Below are 23,988 nucleotides of genomic sequence, written 5' to 3'. Positions count from 1 at the left end.
TTTTCTTACTTTCCTCTCATTGCTTTGTGAAAGAACAAATATATGAAAAAAATAAGAAAACGTTCATGCATGAGGCTCAATGTACAGGTGGGTGGAGCAGGACTGAGGGGATAAAGCAAACAATCACCTCACTTCCTCTCACCTGAAAAAACTATGGCTTTAAAGCAGCAAAGCAATAGCAGCTAAACTTTTCTCTTTTTTTTGTCTGTGTCAGATATTTTTGCCATTGTGTAATGTGTGATAAACCCTTTATTATACACTGCATTTTTCTCAGTGTAAAAATAATTCTTCATAGCCACTGTGAATATCTGGGTCCTTGCATTAACTACCAATAGGTTAAACTGACTATCTATATCTCCTGTTTGAAAAATATGACTAAAAACAAAAACCCAATAAATTATATTTAGATGGACTTGAAGTGTTGAAAGAATGTCCGAGGGCACCAGTAAATCTGCAGCAGAGAAAGTGTGAAGCTGTTTTCTAGCAGAAGAGGCAGAAATTGATTACTTTCCCAAAGCAGAGAGTAGATAACTTCTCAGCTGGCAACCTTACTGACCAATCTGCAGAGCTCTTTCTCTTCCCCTCTCTCCATCCCTCTTCTCTACATCCAATAATTCATTGACAGAGTGCTTTACCTTGATGCCTTCTGCTAAGACCGCCGGAAAAAAATAGAAAAGAAACAAAGAAAAAGCACAGTACAGGAATGTTCCAATGTTTAGGAGATTTGACAACTCAGTGTCCAGCTGTACATACTGTACATCCCTCTGATTACAATATATCTTCCATCTATGACCATCAAAACAACAATACTGGGTTTGTAATCATCCATCCATAACATCAAGTAATATCTCCTTATTGTATTTTACCAGCCCAATAAGACACAACAACGCATCATAACAGGATTTACAAGGAAAACTGTGCTGTGTATCTATTGCCTCATAGCCTATATTCAGCTGTCATACAGTAAGGCAGCAGTAGTCTCACAGCTATAACAGGCAGCTTCTGAACAGGATGTATTAATAAAAAGGGAAAAAAGTGTGTAATATATGTGTGTAATATATATATATATATATATATATATATATATATATATGCACGCCAAACTGCCAGTTTATTTTCACCTCACTGAGAAAACAATAGAAAAAATAAAAACAATTCACATCAATTTACTGTGAATAATAATTAATGGATGTGTATTTATTTCCATTAGCAATGTGAAACCTCTAACCATTATGCAAAAATATAGTGATCAGCTAAAAAAAACAGATCACTGTTAAAAGAAGAAACCTTGTATTTTTCAAATCAGGTCTCAGGCACACCCAAAAATGGCCGCTCTGGCCTGTAGGAATGTCATAGAATGATCAAAACAGGCCCAAAACAGGCTTGCTCGTCTCATCGAGATCTACAAATCACGCGCTGACACCCATGACCTAAACCCAACAGGAAGTGAGCTATTTGCCCTTTCAAAGTAAGATTTAGCCTCAAAAATGCTCTTTTTCAAACTTTTTCGAAAAATATCGTCTCCTACACCATTTATCGTATCAGCTTCAAACACACACACATTACAGGCTAACTCCTGCTGAACAGATCTTCTGTATAACTTTGTCATTACTCGAACGGTTTGGATTTTATGGCCTCTTCAAGGTGACGTTCCACAAAACCTTCTGGCGATCTTCACGCCGGACACACTTTATATTAAGGTACTGTAATAAGCGTTAATTAATGCTTAATAAGCACAAATTAACAGTTAATGAGCACTTATAAGACGGTATAGGATGCTTATTAACATCATCATTAACATATTAATATAAGTGTTTATTACAACATAGTTGACAGTATTGCTTATAGGAGCATTTTAAGCACTTAATAGAAACTTTGGTAACAGTTTATAAAGCTATACTAAATATTGATAAGATGTCTATTTACATTAATTGTAATTTATAAGGGTTAATTATAGAATAATAACCACATTTATTACTGGTTTATAAGACACTATCAGATGAAATTAATAGGGTTTTTAATAACATTAATAAGACCTAATGAGTGTTGATAATAGTATACAACACATTTATTATTGGCTTATATAATATTATTGGGTACTAGAACATCCTTAACAGTTTATAGACAATTTATCAATATTAACAAGATGTTTATTAACATTAATGAGACTATAAGAAGTTAATATACATGCCATATTACAGTTAATAAATGCTTAATTATCCACTTATAAATAGGAAATAATGATCCTTTGCAGCTACCGGATCTAAAGAGGGAACAGTGTCGTATAAAGGTTAATAAATTATTAATATGCACTTATCAACAGCTCATAATGCATCTTGCAGCTACTGGATCTAAAGTGGGAACAGTGTCTTGTTGACATTTATAAACTCTTTATTATGCACTCACTGAAGTCAATAATTCTATTAATTATGCACCTATTGGAACATCCAGATATCAATCATTATTTCAACATTAAAGAATTCTGATGCGTTCTTTTCACTCTAGTATGTTATTATTTTCTTTAGAAAAGGATCATGGGAATCTCATTTCCTCAAAATGGCATATTAAGACAAACATGAGTTATTTGAACTTAAAAAAATTCAGTAGATTTATTCAGAGTTAGGTGCTTTATTCACTCGTGATGAGAATTCAGCCTACCAATGGTGGTGAAAACACAACATAAGCACATATTTCCTTTTCATATTGATTTTTAATGCAACAACTATGGTCAAAAACAGGAAAAAAGGATTGGAAACCCTATAGTTGAGTTCTAAAAAAAAAAATTACAGATCTGAGTTCATTTGGCTTTTTCAAAAGTTTTGTTACTTAGATTGACTGTTTGGTAATACAATGTTCCACAAAGCTCCCTGTCACCCACCCATCAGTTTTCAAACATGGTGGCAGCGGCCTTCAAGACACCCTCATCAAGGTTGCCAAACCACGTGGTGAGGTTGTCACAGAAGCCATTGATCAGTTTATCTTTCACTTTGTGGAAGTCATCATCATCCACTTGTTTCCTGTTGAGTTTTACACCGGAGAAGGTGTTTCCGGGAAAATGTCCCACTCCATCCAGGAACTGCTTCAAGATGCTGACCTGGGACTGTCTGAAACACAGAAGGAAAAAACTTTCACTCTCACGATTGCTAAACATACACCGTAGCATATTAATTCCTCTCTAGGGAGTTTATTTTGTTTACCTGCATGGCTACAAGAGCCAGGGTCGTCTTCTGCAGTCCATCTGACTACATCTGCAATGTTTGGTTTTTTTTAAATTTTTTTTCTTATTAATTTAATACAAGCAAACATACAAACAAACATATCACACACAACAATATACTAACATAACATCAAACAAAGAAACACAAATGAAAACAACAGAATAAGACAAGACAAAATGAAATATATATGATCCCTTCAAATATTCAAGAGATAAATTTCCAGTAGCATCACATTAAAACAAACAAGATAAACATATGAAAGAGCATCTTTATAACTGTATATATTCCCACTTTTCAATAGAGGAGATTTTTTCCCATTTCATATTATGTAGTGCTACTTTACAGTTATTTGTAGCGATTATTTTTTCCAAAAGAAATTGGCTTCACAATATATTTTTTAACAAACTTATATCTAGGCTGGTTCTTGATTGAGCTTTTAATATAAATATTTTACCGAATAAAATAATTGTATTTGTTACCTGGGGACAATTTTCATCCAAATCTCCCAACATAACATTTAAAGGTATAAATTTAAGACAGATATCCAATGTCCTTAGCCAGTTATGGATATTGGTCCACCAACTTGCAACATAGGGACAATAAAAAAAATAAATGCATCTGATCTTCCTCTTCTTCATTGCAAAATCTGCATAATGATGACTCTACAATATTAAACATATTAAGTTGTTTTTTAGTAGCAGTAATTTTATAAAAAATCTTCAATTGAAAAATTCTAGAGTAAAAATCAATTGTTGATATATAAATTGTTCTGAAAAATTGTTTCCAAGGTATCAAAATATTAAATTCGTCTTCCCAAAAAGTACAGACTGAGTGCAAAAAAGCCGTGAGGCCTCTGCACTGTAAAATAAAATTATATATATTTTTTTTTGTTAATTTTTGTTCTAGATAACCATTTCTGACATCTTGTAAATAGGTGCACAGACCTGCAGTTTGTATCCACTACATTTAACTCCCGTTTCCAATTAACTGGGATGGCTGAAATCAACTGATTGAAATTAAAGATATTACATATTTGTCTATACAACCTGCAAAATTTATGACATGAAAGGAGATCACCCGTGCTATCTAGTATGTCGTTTACAAAAACAATTCCATTTCTCCAAAATGTTTCCCATAGAACAGGCTTCTCATCTATTAATACGTCTGAATTCATCCATATTACTTGATTTCAAATATCTTCTGGGGTGTCTGGGGTGAGGATAATACTGGAAACTCAACCAAGCCTTCAATGCATCTTTAAAAAATGGTGAAAGGTTCACTAATATACCTTTATATGGCAAATCAAGATGGTAAGATTTTAATTGGAAGAACGGAAACAATTTACAGTCAAAGAAAAAATACACTAATAATAGGTTTTGACTTGTTCTCCAGGAACTGTTATGGTAAATTTTCAATCCAGAATGCTTTTAGGGATAAGTTCATTACTGCAATATTTTTTAAATTCAAGCCACCATTTTCATGTGAATTATAAATGTATTGTCTTTTAATCTTATCTGGGTTATTATTCCAAAGGAAGATGAATATTTTTTGTTCAAAAGTTTTAAGAAAGGATGCCTACGGTGGCCCTGAAGTGCAAATCACAACAACAAATCAGAAAACACAACAACAAATCAAAAAACACAACAGCAAATTACTAAACACAACAACAAATCAGAAAACACAACAACAAATCAAAAAACATAACAGCAAATTACTAAACACAACAAAACAGAAAACACGACAAATCAAAAAACACAACAGCAAATTACTAAACACAACAACAAAACAGAAAACACAACAACAAATCAGAAAACACAACAGCAAATTACTAAACACAACAACAAAACAGAAAACACAACAACAAAACAAAAAACACAACAACAAATTACTAAACACAACAACAAATCAGAAAACACAACAAATCAAAAAACACAACAGCAAATTACTTAACACAACAACAAATCAGAAAACACAACAACAAATCAAAAAACACAACAGCAAATTACTTAACACAACAACAAAACAGAAAACACAACAACAAAACAAAAAACACAACAACAAATTATTAAACACAACAACAAATCAGAAAACACAACAAATCAAAAAACACAACAGCAAATTACTTAACACAACAACAAATCAGAAAACACAACAACAAATCAAAAAACACAACAGCAAATTACTTAACACAACAACAAATCAAAAAACACAACAACAAAACAGAAAACACAACAACAAATTACTAAACACAACAACAAAACAGAAACGACAACGGCATTAACCAAACCGGAAAAGGTAGGTACCCTCGGGCGACATGAATCGTCGCTGATTGGACTGGTCCGTCCCTTGAACCGGAAGGACATGGTTTACATGTTTTCAAAATATGAGCGCCGCCAGTGATAACGTACGCGCTGCTATTAAAGGATATTTTGATGCAGGACATGGATATGATATGATACTGGATATGCTGTCGACAATTCACAACATAAACATGAGTCTGCGTACGCTGAAGACACGTGTAAAAGAAGCAGGGCTGTATAGAAGACTCAACTATTCCCCACTGCCTGAGGTGAGGCGTGCAATTCTGACTGAGCTGGAAGGACCAGGGCAACTCTTCGGTTATCGGACTATGTGGCAAGTTCTCCAACAAAAACACAGGCTTCACATTAAACGTGATGTAGTAATGAGGTTATTGAAACAACTGAATCCACAAGGGACGGCTTTGAGAACACGCAGGAGGTTTACAAGACGTACGTATCACTCCATAGGTCCAAACTACATATGGCATGTAGACGGATATGATAAACTGAAACCATTTGGCCTGGCCCTCTCAGGATGTATAGATGGCTTCTCAAGAAAAATAATGTGGCTTGTTTGTGGACCAACAAACAATAATTCATCTGTCATCGCTCACAATTATATTAACTGTGCCAAGAATGTTGGTGTGGTTCCAATGAGATTAAGAACTGACCTCGGAACATAAAATGGGACTATGGCAGCAATACAATGTACCCTCCTCCATGTGCATACGGACTACTATGCCGGCTCGTCTAGCCACAGTTACGGCTCATCAACAGGGAATCAGCGCATCGAGTCATGGTGGTCTTTTTTCAGAAGAGGGAGGTTGGTACATCTGTTTGGATTAAAAGTAGCCTACAGTGGAAGCTGTATAGTGATCACCTCTGTCTCTGTTAAACTGATCAGTGCTGATTATTAAAATCCCCTTCCTTGTTTGTCATTGTGATTATTATTAGTGTTCTTCAACTGTTAAACTCTAAAGCAGACCACTTCAACACTAAGTGATAATAATGAACATAGGAATCCATAGGAATTATTCTTTCCCAAAGTTATTGAATCACATCAGCAGTTGATTACTATTGTGATAAATCATCTGATTTCTCTGTGATGCTTTTATTAAGATGTATCCACCAGTGCATCCTAAACGTGACTTGTGGTTATTAATTTTTTCCTCTCGTGTGAAATAAGCCACTTTGCATCTAATGTATCCCCAGGTCCCAGTTTTGGATGGACTTGTTTGGAGACCTGAGAGACTCTGGACTCTTCAATGGCAGCCATGAACACCAGTGCTTACTGAGATTTAGCTTCAGTAATGTTCTGCAGCAAGACCTGGATGAATGTGTGGACCTTTGGAACAAGCACCGGATTCGACCAAGCAGGCTTGCATCATGTCCAGGAGGGATTCCGAATGAACTGTATCTCTTGCCTCACAGGTAGTAATTATCATACATTACAAAAAATGCAAGGTGTTATGGTATAGCCTAAACTGGGATATATTTGGACAATTGTACATGTTGGTATAATCCATTCTTGAATTTAGAAGCTATCTGTCTCTACCATTGTTTATAAATTTCTGTATATCAACAAGCAAACAAATCTAACAATGACCATTTCAAACCTTGTCCTTTATATCATTGTATCATCTAATTTTGCAGATTTGGTTCAAGGGACTGTGGATTCATTGTTGAAGACAGGGAACTGGATGTGTTTTCTGAGGCAAGACAAGTGATTGATTTATGTGGTGATCCAGACATTGAGGAATACCTACAACAGGCTGTGGAACGAAACGGACTACAACAGCCACAAGACTGGAAGACAGCCTCAGAACTGTACATCACTCTGAAGGAAATAGCTGGGCTATAGACATGGACTATTGGAACCCGTTTTTACCTTTCTTGTGTATCCCACAATAACATGGACTTAAGACAATATTTTCCCGATGATTGGTGGACTACACCTGAGTTTTGGAAAACACTTCCCATTCACAAATGTGATCTGACATTTACAAATTGCTTCAAGGGATAAATTACAGGATACGATCCCAAAAGTCTCAAATGTGGTTCTTTTGAATTTTCAGGTTTGGCATCTTGAACTCTGGGACTGAAGTGGAGACATATTAAACTTAAATTTTATTCATTTTCTGATTCAGTGTTTATGTAAACATCAATTACTTGCAAAAAACATTTGTTCTGATTTTACGTTGTGTTTTTTTTTTTAAATATATATTGAGCTGTAAAAAACAGGAAACAGCAAAATAATAAATGAAAATCAGGACACATCAGAAGCCCTCACACGGGTGAACAGAATCACTTTTATGCATAACAAGTCCCAAATTGCCTTTTAACAATAGGCAGTAACTGATGCAAACAAGCAAACGTGACCTTGTACTTGGGCATTATTCTGACCAGAAAGTTGTTGAGAAAAAAAAAAAAAAAAGACAAAAAAATAAATAAATAAAAGAGAGCCTAAATCAGGCCACAGCTCTTATTACATTTATGGGTAAGATCTGTAAATAGCTAACTGCACAGATTCAAATGTATACAAGCCCTCACACAGGTGAACAGAATCACTTTTATGCATGTCCCTTTGACATCTAAAAACATCCAAATCCTGGAGCATTCTGGATCCCAAATTCCATGTTTGTCTTAAAGACACTGTAGGAATCCAAGAGCGGTAGCTTCAGTGTGTTTGCACATGTGCTTGCCATTGGAAAAGGTGAATCAGTTAAAAACTCAATGCTTGGAGGGGGTGCTATTCCTGCTGGTGGAAGTGCTGCTAAACCAGTGGCAAACATCAGCACATCCTCGAGGGACACAGCCGTCACTTTTTCTAAAAAGAGAAAGCCAACATTGTAGTGCATTGTTTGACTCTGCATTATCTAAAAACATAAAGTGAATCATTACTCTTATATTTCATTAAAGAAACTAAGATTACTAAGAAACTACACTACACAATTTATATATATCTAACAAAACAGCCTTGACAAACCTTCACAATCGAGAAGAAAATCAGCCCAAAATCCAGTTATTTTGACCTCCTTCTGCCGCCTGTTGCTTCCTCTTGGGCTGAGGTCTGGACTGAACATGCTTTCCATTTCTGCAGCAGTCAGGGCCTTGGAAGAATGGTATAGGACAGGAGCCAGCACACCAGAATGCTGCTGCAGTGCAGTCAAAAACTGCAGACTTGCCAGTCCATCTTTGAATCTATCAAGGACAATTATTGTGTAAGACATAGGTGTGGTTTATCAAGTCTGTCAGAAAAAAAAAACTACCAAACATATAGCAACAATGTATGCAAATATACTTACAGACCAGATTTTTAATTTAATATATTTTGACATAAATTCTGATTGTATAATCTCATGCCATAGGTAGATTGTTTATATAAGAGCATACAGAAAACATTTCATAGTGCACAGAAATTAATAGTGATGTCAAAAAAGGAGAGATCATCATGATTTGGACTTCTCCCCTAAAAATCTTGCTTTCACACTGCAAGAAACAGAAGTGTGCTAAACAAAGCACAATAATTTCTTTGAGCACTAAGTACACCGAGGGTCAAATGGAGCATAACCTGAGCTGCTAATTACTGAACCCTTATGAGAAAATGAGTTTTTGGTTTCAAACAGCTGATTAGTGTCAGTAGTACCAGCTGGTTACTCTGGGTAATTGTGTATAATGAACAGAAACAATCCAGTGGAGCTCAGATATGGTTTGCCATGTCAAAAGGTACATAAGACAGAACTTTCAATTGAATCCAGTGGACATGCGTATGTAAAAGTTAAATATTCGTCTTTAACAAAGTTTAATCAGTGTCAGACTGTACTTCATGATTTACATACTCATATTTACTTTGTGGATCATAAAAGTGATGGAACCTAAAATTAGGCTACTATTGTTCAATACATTAAAACATTTCCCTGAAGGGGACAAAAAGAGGAGCAACTGAAGATTGCACTTTTACAGTCTGATCCAGTAAGGATGCTCCTCAATCCTGCTATTTCATAAATACCTGATGGCACTGTCTCACAATTTGTCAGTGGCTGCAGTGATATGCAGATGGCAATACTGACTGAATGTTGGATTAGTGAAAAACTAAACTATTACATTTTTTGATGATTGTTGGCAAAATTTTTTTAAATAATATCATTTTAAAACTTTAAAAATAATATTACCGTTGAATGGCAATGTGGTTGCGGTCTATAATGTACCATCTGAGGTACTCCTCCACGAGTGTATGCTTCTCACAAGCTTTGACACGTCGGAAGCATCCAGCTGTTTGGAACATTGTGCTGTTTTGCAAAATTAGATTTTGCAAAGACTCCTCCGATTCTGCTTCCTGGACCTATTTAAAAGACATTTATTGGAAGACCAACCCAAAAATATCCATGCTTGACTACTCTTCTCCTTCATTAATACAAATCTAGGCTAAAAAAAAAAAAGGATAAAATGACTTTTACTTCTCGTTGAAATAAGTGGAAATCTGTCCCTTTAAATAAATAAAACTTATCATATCTTGAGTGTCGTCTTACTCTCAATTACTGAAATAATTTTCAGGTGTCCTCTTAGTAAATTCATTCCTTGAGTCAAGATAATTTTCTACCTGACGTAGAGCTTTCCCTATCTCCTCATCTGTTACATCTTCTACAGTGGCGCTGAAACTTGGCTTCCCTATTATGTGGTTGACAAGGTCCTTTGAGAGGAAATGTGGTGCTGGTCCCCCGTGTATGATAGACACAGCAATCATCTTGCCTGCAAGAAAGTACTCATCTTCCCTGACAGCTGTTACAGAGAGTACAGAATTATTATGGATAATTACCATCTACATCAGTGGAAGATTAAAAAAAATTAAATTATTTAAAACTTCAAATTTTAAAATGACGTCAAAAAACCCACCTGTGGAATTGTACACAAGATATCGTCTTTCTGGAGGTCCATCGAAGATGGGGCGATTTCTCAGGTGATTCATTAGAAGTGTGAGGAATTCTCGCCTCGGCCCACCTGTGTCCAACCCTTCTTCAAAGGACCCTGCATCGTCGGTAAACTTAACGAAGATGTCGCTGTTTTCGGAGTATGAGCTGCGTCGAAATCCTCTGACGGCTCCATCCCATACGTCAGATCTCGATATATTGAACCTGCTGACTTTCTTGCGGTCAATTGCAAGTGCCAAATTTGCAATTATTTCAGGTGCCTGCACACTTGTGGGTCTAGAGAAAAGTGAGAAACTTACTTTAGACTTTAAAAATATACTCAGAGCATAGTAGCTACTTTACTAAACAAAAATCTTTCATTCCATATTCATAAACTATATCCTGACACTTCATTGAAATGAGAGACACTGATGAGTCAGTCTCTAAAACAATGAGCAACTTTTTATTCTTATCAGCTTAATTCCAATGGACTCTCTTCAAACACACATCTCAACAACTGGACCTGATCCAAGCAGTTACAGACAGAGAAAGTCAGATTGGTGTTCATTTTAGTGACTTCTCACTTTTGTATAATTTAATTTTGGACAGAATAGAGAGCTGGTTAATTTTCCACTTATGTCTATATGACTCACTCAGATTCTTCTGAGGGCATGTCATTTGTTTCCTCAGGAATGAGAACTTCATCCTCATCATCATCAATGACGATAGGTGCAAAGAGATTGGTGTAGTTTCTGCAAAATGAAGACATTATGTGCACACAATATAAATATAAATACACATAAATGCATAAACACGCAGTAGATTAGCAAATATTTGCCCAATCAAATGGTTGACCCGCTGTTCCAGTTTAAACTCAACAACATCTAATCTTTGTCAGGAGAGAAATGTGTTTACCCCTCAATAATGTTGCGTTTCTGATATTTTGTCCACCACTCTATATATAATTACACATAAGACAAAACACACCTGTAACAGGAGCTCTTGACGTCAAGACATCTGGAGGTACCTGGATCAGTATGATCCTCATCCAAGTGTATAGTCTGAAAATTAAGAAATGTAGAAATAGGTTAAATATTCAATCAAATGACAACATAATTACGTAGCTAACTCTATGGATTACTTAAAAGGGATAGTTAAACATTTTGGCAAATTTGCCTATTGCAATAATCCCTATAGTCATATGAGTAGGTATATTCCCAGTGCCTGTTGTTTTGAGAGCCATGAGGCAGAGATGCGCGCTGCTCAGTGAACACAATGGAGGTGGACGATACAGGTCGCTCCATCCCTCAAAACTAATCAAATACACAATCCTACAATTCCAAAATGCTCTTATGGACAAGTTGTGTTCACAAAGCAGCACGCATCTCTGCCTCACGGCTCTCAAAACAACAGGCACTGATAATTAAAGGGACTGTACCTGCTTATATGACTATAGGGATTAATGCAATAAGCAAATTTGCCAAAATATTCAACTATCCCTTTAAGGATGTGACATAATTAAGAATAGCTTCTAAATGCGAGGAGATGACGTTCAGTGGACACACTTTCACATTCACATTTCCCTGTTTACTTTTATTGTTGTAAATTTAAGTGAAATGTGATACAATTGCCAATTAAAACAACTGCATGAAGCAAATATATGACATGATTTAAGTAATGGACAAGAAAGAAAAAAATGCAACATGCTAAAGTACTGAGGAAACTTTTCTCATATGTGCTTCTATGGTTGAAGAGGATATCTGAAGTGATTTTTGATGCATCTACGATCATCTAACTCTCTATATACCCTTTCCATTTCTTAAGTCAGGCACATTCACAAAAAGGTTGTAGTTAACAGTCCATCTGAAGTGGCTTTATATTCCCCCTGAATGAAAAGCAAAGCTTAAAAGCACACAACTGCAATAAACACAATACTATGATTATGAGTTTACTTCAATAGACTTTGGTCTAATGGTATTAATATAATCATAACATTAAAAACAGATGGTGGACAACGGCTCCTCTCTCTTCACTGCAGGATGGAGAGATATAGAAGATCCTTTGTACCCACAGCCATCAGACTTTATAATTCTTAACTGAACTGTAGATGAGCTGCCAGACAAGTGAATTTCCCTCTGAGGATCAATTAAGTTATTCTTATCTTATTAGACCATATGATATTTACATTAATGGTGTCTATGTAAACATTTAGCTATTGTTTTGTTTCATACCTAAAGTCATGGGACAATGAGGACTCTATGTAACTATTATAATACTCCATTACCTGTTGTACTTCAGTAGAGAGTGACAGCCCCCCAGCACCATTCCTGAGAGGGCATAAAAGCATAAATCATTGTGTACTCCAAAATATATTGGTGACATTGCAAAACCAAACAAACATTTAGATATTGGAGTAGCAATGCATTTACGTATAGTAAATGTTACAATAACCACAAATTACAAAGCTATGTCGATAGCAAATAAATATGTATGCAAATGCAGTAAAAGCTAAATTTTCTATGGTATACACACACACACACACACACACACAACTACTTACACCTTCTCTTTGTGTACAGGACTGCTTTTGTGATGAGGTTCAAATGGCTGTAGTAAAGACATAATTTAATTAAAATACAAGTATTTGTTTAGTACTGGTAGGCCGATGTCAAAAACCCACACAGGTTTGAGGGCAGGTTAATCACAAAAATGATCACCCAAATATGTTTTAAATTGCACTCACCAGTGTATCAGCTAGATCAAAGTCTCCTGATGTTGTTTTTATCACAATCTCAGAGTCAGAGTCAGATGTGTCTGGCAATTCTCCAACTGCAAAACATGAAAATAAATGAAGGTCACCTCAATGATAATTGCTAAAAAGGGAAGCTAACACCTAGAGAAAATGTTTAGATAACTCCAGGCTGGTTAACAGAATATGAACATGAATGCTGAAAACACAGTAGGGAGTAACTAATAAAATCCAAGGGCCTATTTCAAAAGACAGCGTGACTATTGATCCCAAAGTGAGGGAAAGTCTGCATTTTTTCTGTTTCAGAAAGGGAAGTAAAACCTCTTAAAAGTTACTAGCTAATTAAAGAATAATATTTACTTTGGTGATTGTATGGGCCATCTTTTGCAAAAGCAAGCTCTTCATCAAAATATATATAAGCTCTTCAAAAATGATTCCAAACTCTACTGACAAACACCAAATATATTAGACCTTTTCATCAACACCTCCACATGACTGTGCTGAATCAGAAACACTTTTCACATTCCTTTTGTGATGATTATATGCTAAATATAATTACATTACTGATACATATTTCAGACATTTTTCATTTGTGAATTTAGTGGGATTTCAGTGTCCTTGTGGAGCTAGTCAACAGACACAGGCTTCCAGTCTAATCTAGAGGATTGTTTGACATTTTACATAACACTAGGTGTAGTGTTTTGTTAAAACTGTCAAGCAAAAAATGTGTAGTATAATTCTTTAAGTGATGACTGACATTTTGCTCCGTCTATGTCAATTTTTACTTTCTATTTATTGTTTTTAATTTGTCGTGTGTAAACAATTATAAAAAAAAACCCTCAGGCAGAACTTTTTTGAAACTGACTGAACAAATTACTCCACTGTTCCAGAATAGAAAATTAAGATTTTTCCTTTTCAAGGTAGATCAACTCAGAGAAACTCAAGACTCCATTCTGAAACAGGACCCAGATTTTTGATAAATAAATAAAGATACAAACAAACAATAAATAGCAGATTCCTCACTGACTAACATATAGCAGTACAGCACGTCAAGGCATCTTTGTACTGGACACAACTAGGTCATAACAACATAGTTTACCTTCCTCAAAGTCTTTTTTTGAGCAGATAAAAACAGTGATCCGCTGATATGGCCTGCCAATTTCTGCCTTGTATGTTTTTAGAGTAAATGGTCTTTGTGTCCCAGGGATATTAATAACTTCAGAGCCATCTGGATAAAGAAGGAGGAAAGGTCCTTCATCCAGGTCTTTGTTGAAGTCCCTCATTTTTTTCACTGCCTGATTAAGCAGATCTAGGGCAGTGATGTCAGGATGTGTTTTCCCACGCTGTGGCTTGACACCACCACCCTTCCCAATGGTCATCAAACCAACATTTATCTGCAAAAAAAAAAAGTGGACTGTTAGTGGGTAATGTTTAAAGAAACGCTGTCTGACCAGGGTTCAAAACATCACCAGAGACCCCTCCCACCCCCATCATGGACTGTTCTCACTGCTGGCCTCTGGAAAGAGATTCCACAGCCTACGGAGCAGAACAGCCAGGCTCAACAACAGTTTCTTCTCGCATGCCATAAGACTGCTGAACACACTATAATATTTCCCCTCCCCACCCACACACCCACACACACCTACACAGGACTGCTCCATAAGGACCTCTGGGCCATACTGCCGTGGAATAACACATCACAACTAGATTTTTTCTGTGCAATACATTTTCCTGTGAAATATATTTATCTTATTTATCTTCTCTTTTTATATGCATATTTATTTTATTTTGTATAGACTTGCTTTTCTCACTATTCCTGCTATACTATGAGCCATTGCATCGAAATCTCACTTTGATGTAAATCTAAATGACAAATAAAGTCTGTCTAAGTCTTAACTTAAAATGATCATTAATGCTATGTTAAATGTCACACTTGGATACAAAATGGACAATTATTAACTCAAAATATCACTCAAAGCAGAATGACCAAAACCTTTAAGTTTTAAGTTTAAGTAGCCTTTATTGTCATTATACAATGAACTGTACAACACAATTATGAAGTCAGAATGGAGGGTTAGTCCTGAGCTGCTGCGACTGAGCACGCCGCCACTATGGGCAAACCTAACCTTAAGTGCCCATCATGCATGTCCTAAAGCCAGTAAACAGCAGATTTGAAGGGTACTTTTCGAAACAGATAATTGGTAATACAATGATCAGAAAGTAGCAAATATGTACAAAAGTGAAAACAGGACAGTGTCATTATCTGAGTAATATGGTTGTGGCACAAAAGCCCATTAGTACAGGCAAAAATATGTTGGTCACCATAAAACTGACCCTACCATCAGGCTTACTTTTAGAGGACTGAGATGATGGAAGAATGTCAACAGCTAGTTAACAATTGTTCATTCTCACTCTGAGCCATAACCAACTTACCTGGACTTTACTTGTTTTCTTTGCCTCCATTTTCCCACAAGAAAACTTTTGCCTCTCCTCTGTTTTTCTCTTTCTGTACTCCAGAAAGGTCCCTAGTGTAGGGGTTTGAATAGTCTGTGATTCTACAGGGAAGCAAAGGAAAAATATGTTACATTATACAGACACATAAATACAGCAGTAGCCTAATGTTTTACAGCATACAAGAATCAAATTAAGACAACACATTATTTTTTTGCAAAATAGGGGTGCAGTTTTGGGGACACAAACAAACTGAAGCAAGAAAGTAAACAAATCTAGAAACAACACACACAATCTTTTCCTTCTGGCCTGCAAATTTCTAAACTAAAGCCTGAAGTTGCTTCATCTGTCTTCAGTTTCACTGCCTATCAATCAATCAATCAATCAATTTTATTTATAAAGCCCAATATCACAAATCACAATTTGCCTCACAGGGCTTTACAGCATACGACATCCCTCTGTCCTTAAGACCCTCACAGCGGATAAGGAAAAACTCCCCAAAAAAACCCCTTTAACGGGGGAAAAAAAACGGTAGAAACCTCAGGAAGAGCAACTGAGGAGGGATCCCTCTTCCAGGACGGACAGACGTGCAATAGATGTCGTACAAGATGTCAACCTATAACATGCACTGTAACGTTACTGACCACCAAAAGATACTCTGGCAACAGCGGTAACATCAATACATCTTTCACTCCAAACAGCAGCATTCATGAAACACCTGTTGCCCCCTCACCCCTAGATGACAACACGTGCCTTATCACGTCTTTAATTTACATGCACAAACACAAACCGTTCCTCTAACAAGTCGACCATTATGTAAATGTAATAAATGTGTACGTGTATGTAAACTGTAGCTGTAGGAATTGCCGAGTAAGGTCTGGAAACTGACCTTAGTTAGCTAACTTGCTCTGGTAAGCTAACGTTACACCATTCAAAAGTACGTTAGCCTAACATAAACATTACATTAACGTTACATCCGTCAACTTACTTGAAGGTCGCACATGAGTATCGTCACCGTCTTCTTGCAGCCTTTTCCCACAATCACTGCAGAAGTTGGGTTTTTCCTCGAACTCTTTGCCACAATTGTGGCAATACATCGCGGCGTGTTCCTTTGTTTCTGTTTGTCTGGCAAGTTGTCCTTCCGGTTCAAAGGACGGATCAGTCCAATCAGCGACCATTCATGTCGCCCGAGGGTACCTACCTTTTCCGGTTTGGTTAATGCCGTTGTGTTTTCTGATTTGTTGTTGTGTTTTCTGATTTGCCGTTGTGTTTTCTGATTTGTTGTTGTGTTTTCTGTTTTGTTGTTGTGTTTTCTGATTTGCCGTTGTGTTTTCTGATTTGTTGTTGTGTTTTCTGTTTTGTTGTTGTGTTTTCTGATTTGCCGTTGTGTTTAGTAATTTGTTGTTGTGTTTTCTGTTTTGTTGTTGTGTTTTCTGATTTGTTGTTGTGTTTTCTGTTTTGTTGTTGTGTTTTCTGATTTGCCGTTGTGTTTTCTGATTTGTTGTTGTGTTTTCTGTTTTGTTGTTGTGTTTTCTGATTTGCCGTTGTGTTTTCTGATTTGTTGTTGTGTTTTCTGTTTTGTTGTTGTGTTTTCTGATTTGCCGTTGTGATTTGCACTTCAGGGCCACCGTAGATGCCTCTGGTGAAGGACATGCCATTAGGAGATAAATGAACTGAGGAATTACGAGAGCATTAATCAATGTAACCTTTCCTTGTAAGGTCAAAATCCTTCCTGTCCAAGGTTGTAAAACTTTTTCAATTTTCTTCAATTTTCTATCATAATTTATCTGAACTAAATCTTTTGGATTATCTGGAATATGAATTCCCAAAACATCTACTGAACTATTACACCATTTAACTGGAGCTTGGCACTGTAAACCAAAATTTGTTCCTCTCAATGATCCTATTCTCATAATAGTGCATTTACCAAAATTCGGCATTAGTCCAGACAATTTTGAAAAAAGGTTTAAATCTAGTATGAGGGCATCTAATGAAGATTTTTCAGGCTGCAGAAAAAAAGTTGCATCATCTGCATATAATGTCAACTTCGTTTCAATACCATTTGGTTTTAATCCTGTAATACATGAGTTACTTCTGATTTTAATAGCAAGAATTTCAATACATAACAAGAACAGGTATGGAGACAATGGACACCCTTGACGTACGCCTCTAGATGGAGTAAAACTATTAGATAAGTGTCCATTGTTTACTATTTTACTGTTGGGTTGGTTGTACACGATCACCCATTTAATAAGAGTTTCTCCAAAATTGAAAAACTGAAGAGATTTTTGGATAAAATCCCATCGTACTTTATCAAAGACCTTTTCAAAGTCAGCAATAAATAAAATTCCAGGTTTTTGTTTGCTTTCATAATAATCTATTGTATTGAGGAGATGCCGTATGTTATCACCGATAAAGCGTCCTTTTATGAACCCCGTCTGATCATAATTTATTATATCACCAATTATTCTTTTTATTCTCAATGCAATACATTTAGAAAGGATACGGGTATCACAGCAAAGGAGTGTCAGTGGTTTCATATATAGAGGATCTTTATAACGCCCTTGTGAATCTTGCTTTAAAAGTAATGTAATAATGCCCTCTTTCTGTGTATCCGATAATATACCTTGAGCAAAAGAGTAATTAAGGATGCCATGAGGGGTTTTTTAATTTCTGTACAAAAAAATCTTGTAAACCTCAATAGGAATACCATCAATCCCAGGTGACTTACCCGGGGAAAAAGAGTTAATGGCATCCTCCTCCTCTAGTATTTCACCTTTGCAACTTAATTGCTGCTGCACTGAAAGTGTCTGATCACAGTTTACCGGAAAGAATTAATCAATATCAGAGTCAACAAGAGACTCTAGTTCTTTTTCAAAAGAAAATATGGCTTTAAAATAATCCACCTCCTCAAACAATATTTCCTGAAGAGATGTTAAAATAACACCATTTGTGGCATATAAATTCATAATATTTTTTTTTGACAAAATTACTTTGATGTAATCTTAAAAAATGAGTAGTAAACTTCTCCCCTTTTTCCATCCAAGTAACACGAGACCTATTGATGATACCATTTACACGCTCAGAATATAAATTTTCCAGTTCCAATTGCTTATTTTTAAGTAAATAAGTTATTTCTACAGAGGGGAGCCGCATATCATCCAACTTTTTATTCAGTTCATTTATCTCTTCGATTAAGCTCCTCTCCTTTATCAAATATTGTTTTTGTTTCCATGACCCCATCTTAATAGCATGACCGCTGAAAGCACACTTAAAGGCCTCCCAGATGTTATGTGGGTCAGATGAATTTTCATTATTTTCAAAAAATTCTCTGATAAAAACTTTTGTTTTTTCAGTAAACATAGAGCCATTTAAAAGCGACAGGTTGAATTTCCAGTAGCCACGCCCTCGAGGATGTTCAGCGGTAAAAATTTGAATCGTTACAATAGCATGGTCAGATCTTAAACGATCACCAATAATACATTTTGACACCTTGGAAGCAAGAGAAAAAGAGATGAGGAAATAATCTATACGGCTTGCTTGTTGTCCTCTATGCCATGTGTATCTATTTGAATCAGGGTTTTGTAACCTCCAAATATCCACTAGATCTAAAGATGCCATGGTTTCTTGAATTTCACTAAGTGGGAGCAACAGGAAGGAGTGTGATGGCAGCATGAGACCGTGAGACCACTGTGAGATTTTGAGATTCAACATGGTGGCGCCTAGCTGCTAGATTAGATGTCAACAAACTAGCCAAACAAATATAACTATCTAACGGGTGACAACTCCAGCCTGCACCATCAGCCAGAGTGGAGGACCTAGAACAGTTTATCAATCACTACTACTACGAGTGCGTCATGGAGGGTCCTGCCGACAACCCCAATAAGAGTAAGAAGACTGACTCTGCTACCGATACACAAGACTTATTATCCTCCGAATTTAGCGTCTTGGAATCCATCAACAGGAAGCTAGAAGTGCTCGGTACGCTCCACCAGGAGATAAAAGACCTGAAGGTAAGCTTGGAGTTCACTTACCAGCAGATTAGTGACCTGCAGAAAAACAATGCTGAACTCCGCTCCACCTTATCGACAGTCACTTCAGATGTAGATCTCCTCAAAAAGGAAAATAAACTCCTGAAGGAAACTGTCCTCAACGTGCAGTCCAGAAGCATGAGAGACAGCGTCCTCGTCGAATCATCGCCAAATTCGAACATTATCAGCAGAAAATGCTCGTTAAGAGTAAAGGACGAGAGCTAAAAGGCACTTCGTTCGGTTTGAACGATCAGTTCCCCAGGGAAATCAACGAGAGGCGGAAAGTGTTATATCCCATCCTAAAAGAGCACAGGCAGAGGGTAAATAGGATCTCTCTTGTGGTCGATAAATTATACATTGATGGGCAGCTGTTCCGGCACTCTACCACCACCCCATGGCTCTTCTAAATGAGATAAGTGCCCCTAAATCCACATATCAATGTAGAATCATGGCTTAATTGTATTATAAAAGGAAAAAGAAAAAAAAGAACAAAAGATGTGTGTATGCATGTATATATATTGGGGCTGCACTATTTTGAAAAAAAAAATATATATCTAACTGCGATTACTTTGATTGATATTGCGATAGTGATATGATCTGCAATATTAAAGTGAATGGCAACCTATACATCATTATTTTCATTATGTTTGAAAAACATATCAAAATGACTAAGGTGTGACTATTGCAGGGATCTGTACAAAACAGAGACATCTTCTTAAGTCTGCAGAATATAATATATAACCCACAGCATCTCTGCAACATGACAATATTTAATCTAATATTTTATTCAAAATGGTATTTTGACACATTTCTCCTGCAACAAATAATTAAGCATTCCTGTGATTGCAATGTGATTAATTGTGTGGCCCTGGTATATATGTATGTATGTGTGTATGTAGACGTATATGTATGTACATGGGGATATATGGATATATATGTATATATAATGAACACAACACTGAACTAGTGAAAAGGAAAAAAAAAAAAAATCTCAAGGTGTGAACGTACACTTCACATACTCCACCCAGAATTCTCCCTTTTCTTCTCATTTCTTCCCTTCTCCACCGGGAGACTTTAACACAGTCCTAAATTCATCATTAGACCGATCTAGTAACTCAGTCCACACAAAGCAATCACAATCGGCTCAGGTAATACAGGAATATATGGATGATTTTGGGCTTGGCGATGGCTGGAGACTCAAATACCCATTGAAGAGGGAATATACTTTCTTCTGTCCTGTGCATGGCTCATTTTCAAGAATTGACTTTTTTCTCTTAAATAACTCCATCTCACAAAAAATTACCACAAAAATACACCCGATCATTATCAGCGACCGTGCACCAATATCACTCAGTCTGCAAATAGAAACCATCCATAAACGGTCCCCAACATGGTGCTTTAATATCTTTTTACTTAAAGACCCAGACTTTGACAAAATGGTGAGACGGGAGTGGGCAAACTTTCTTGAAGATAATGACTCTCCAAATTTATCTCCTTCTTTAATATGGGAAGCTGGGAAGGCAGTAATCGGAGCAAAAATTATATCATTCTCCTCCTACAAGAAGAAACAGGAATTGCAAGCAGAAAAAAACATTGAGGAAAAAATTTAACAACTAACACAGGAATATGCAAACAATCCAAGTGATCAAGTATGGAGCCAACTACAGTCTACAAAATCACAACTGGACAATATTCTATGAAAGAAAACTGAATTTATCATACAGCAGCTAAGATATAATAACTTTGAACACAGTAAAAAATCTCTGATACCAACAAACCAGGGGCCATCCGGCAATTACACACAATCTCCTCAGGAGATTAATCAGATTTTCTATACTTTCTACCATAACAGTAAATAAATATAACAGTAAATAATCCAAACCCAGAAGGTATTCAGGCTTTTCTCAATAACCTCAATTACCCACTGAACACAGAAACATCTTAGACGTTCCCCTGACTATGAATGACCTAGACAGCGCATGAGACAAAATGCCAACAGGTAAGGCTACAGGACCAGACGGCTTTCCTGCCGAATTTATAAAACATTTCTGGACAATATTAGCACCACTTTTCTTCAGGACAGTGACAGAGATCAAAAAGAATGGAGGTATAAGATCTCACATGAATATGGCAGCAATCAAATTATTTCTAAAGCCAGACAAAGACCCCACACTTCCTTCTAGCCCTCCTGCTCTCCTCGATATTAATAACAACTCTGGTATTCGCGGGTCATATTGACCCGATTTTGATTGACTGACATAAAGCATGTGGCATAAAATTATCACCAATTTCTGTGTTTCATCTTGTTAGTCAACTTCACTCCAACTTATTAAATTATATTTTACACTTATTTTTGGAATATATGACGTCATAGACCTCATTTGCATAAAATTATACCTATTTTTTCAGTAAAAATAGTCAGTAATTATGAATTATGAATTCTGAGTTTGAATATAAATTGATGAATTTTTACAGAGTGGTATACATCAAAGTTCTGTGAAAAATTTTTTTTGAAACCATTTCTAATTTTTGAATGGCAGCAAATAATAACACCTCTGGTATTCGCGGGTCATATTGACCCGAATTTGATTGACTGATATAAAGCATGTGGCATAAAATTATCACCAATTTCTGTGCTTCACCTTGTTAGTCAACTTCACTCCAACTTATTAAATTATATTTTACACTTATTTTTGGAATATATGACGTCATATACCTCATTTGCATAAAATTATACCTATTTTTACAGTAAAAATAGTCAGTAATTATGAATTATGAATTCTGAGTTTGAATATAAATTGATGAATTTTTACAGAGTGGTATACATCAAAGTTCTGTGAAAAAATTTTTTTGAAACCATTTCTAATTTTTGAATGGCAGCAAATAATAACAGCTCCGGTCATTGAGCTGCTTTTGTCTGACTGGTTATAAAGTGTAAAGTATCACATATTTACACAGTAGATTTCTTTTGTTTTGTGTTGTTTTGTCATCTCATCCTCAAAATAAATGAACAGGAATCTGATGGGAGTAAATTCACTCATCTAATTTGTGAGATTTGTGTCTCCATTGATAGTGAACAGTCCCTAATCCACCTGTGATCCACTTCCTTGTTTCTCAAGTAAACCCAGCCATCATTACTGTTCACAGCCCTGCTTTTACCACCGCTGCTTCCTCCAACACGTCCCCTCCTCGTCTAATTTCTGCCACCCCGACCACAGCGAGGCGAAGTCTGCTAATTACCGAAGTCATGTGCACCTGCGTGGTGCAGGCATGGATGAGAACTGTGTTGCGCATGGCGCACCTGCAACGCATCGTCAATTTCATCACTCGGCGACCGATCGTCATCAGAGAGCAAATATTTCCCGTCAGAATCAGAATCGGCAAGTAACTGACTAAGTACTTCATCAACAGTGAAAACTCCTTCAGGCATTTTGTGTGTTTTTGTTGTATTTTTCTCTGAATTGGCTGGCTTTCTCACCGTCCTCCATTCTCCTCCTCTCTCTGTCTGTCAGCGTCCTCTCAGTCTGCTCGCTGCGCGCTCAGCCCCTCCCCCCGTGTCTCTTATTTCTCAAACTTACTGAATAGAAACACACCCACAAATGACGTCAGGATTGCAGCTGCACATGTTCGCCACCAAGGGGTACAAAGTAGTAACAAGATTTGGCAGTATATTTGAAGCTTAGGTCTGTTATATTCAGCATAATGCTGCTTGTTTTGTATTGCGACTTTGGTGCTTTGTTTTGGATTATCAGAGACTGCTATATGTCAAGTATTAGCCAGAATATTCTCAGGTCAAAATTGACTGATGCAATTTTATTCACAAATATCAGGGAGCAATGTTTCTATTTACAAAGACTAACATTTATTGCCAAAAATCTCTCAACAAACTTCAACTCTCAACTTTGAACACAACAGAACAAAAACAGAACTGTAAGTGTGTGTGTGTGTGTGTGTGTGTGCGCGCGCGCGTGCGTGCGTGCGGGTGGGTGGACAGTCAAACAAAACAAATGGTAAATTTTGACCTGGGATGACCACAGGTGTAGGTCCTTGTGTGTATGTCAGACAGATATCATTAGTGGTTGAGGTAAGTCTGTGTGTGTGTGTGTGTGTGTGTGATGGCTGGGGGGTGGGGTGAGTGAGAGTTTGGGTTTAGATGTGTTGTTTGTTGTTGTTGTTCTAAAAAGCACGATATTGTCAGTTTTTATCCTATAGCACCACCTAGTGTGTGTGTGTGTGTGTGTATGTGTGTGTGTGTGTGTGTGTGATGGTTGGGGGGTGGGGGTGGGGGGGAGTGAGAGTTTGGGTTTAGATGTGTTGTTTGTGCTAAAAAGC

At 36.6% G+C, this 23,988-nt stretch overlaps 1 protein-coding gene across 1 annotated transcript; it reads right to left on the bottom strand.

Moving 5' to 3' along the window:
* Window positions 1-2,881: 2,881 nt before the first annotated feature.
* Window positions 2,882-16,659, bottom strand: LOC125894224 (uncharacterized). Its single transcript, XM_049585485.1, has 12 exons — window positions 16,614-16,659; window positions 15,608-15,729; window positions 14,274-14,568; window positions 13,169-13,254; window positions 12,986-13,032; window positions 11,126-11,131; window positions 10,412-10,713; window positions 10,119-10,297; window positions 9,691-9,860; window positions 8,505-8,719; window positions 5,506-5,563; window positions 2,882-3,104 (listed from the first exon to the last, which is right to left on the bottom strand). Exons 2-12 carry the CDS (start codon window positions 15,635-15,637, stop codon window positions 2,882-2,884), a joined length of 1,611 nt encoding a protein of 536 aa, XP_049441442.1. The 5' UTR covers window positions 15,638-15,729; window positions 16,614-16,659.
* Window positions 16,660-23,988: the final 7,329 nt, after the last annotated feature.

Source organism: Epinephelus fuscoguttatus, linkage group LG9 (genome assembly GCF_011397635.1).
Source record: "Epinephelus fuscoguttatus linkage group LG9, E.fuscoguttatus.final_Chr_v1".
NCBI lineage: Eukaryota > Metazoa > Chordata > Actinopteri > Perciformes > Serranidae > Epinephelus > Epinephelus fuscoguttatus.
Note: the sequence above shows the minus strand (reverse complement) of the source record. Positions and strands in the feature narration are given on the sequence as shown.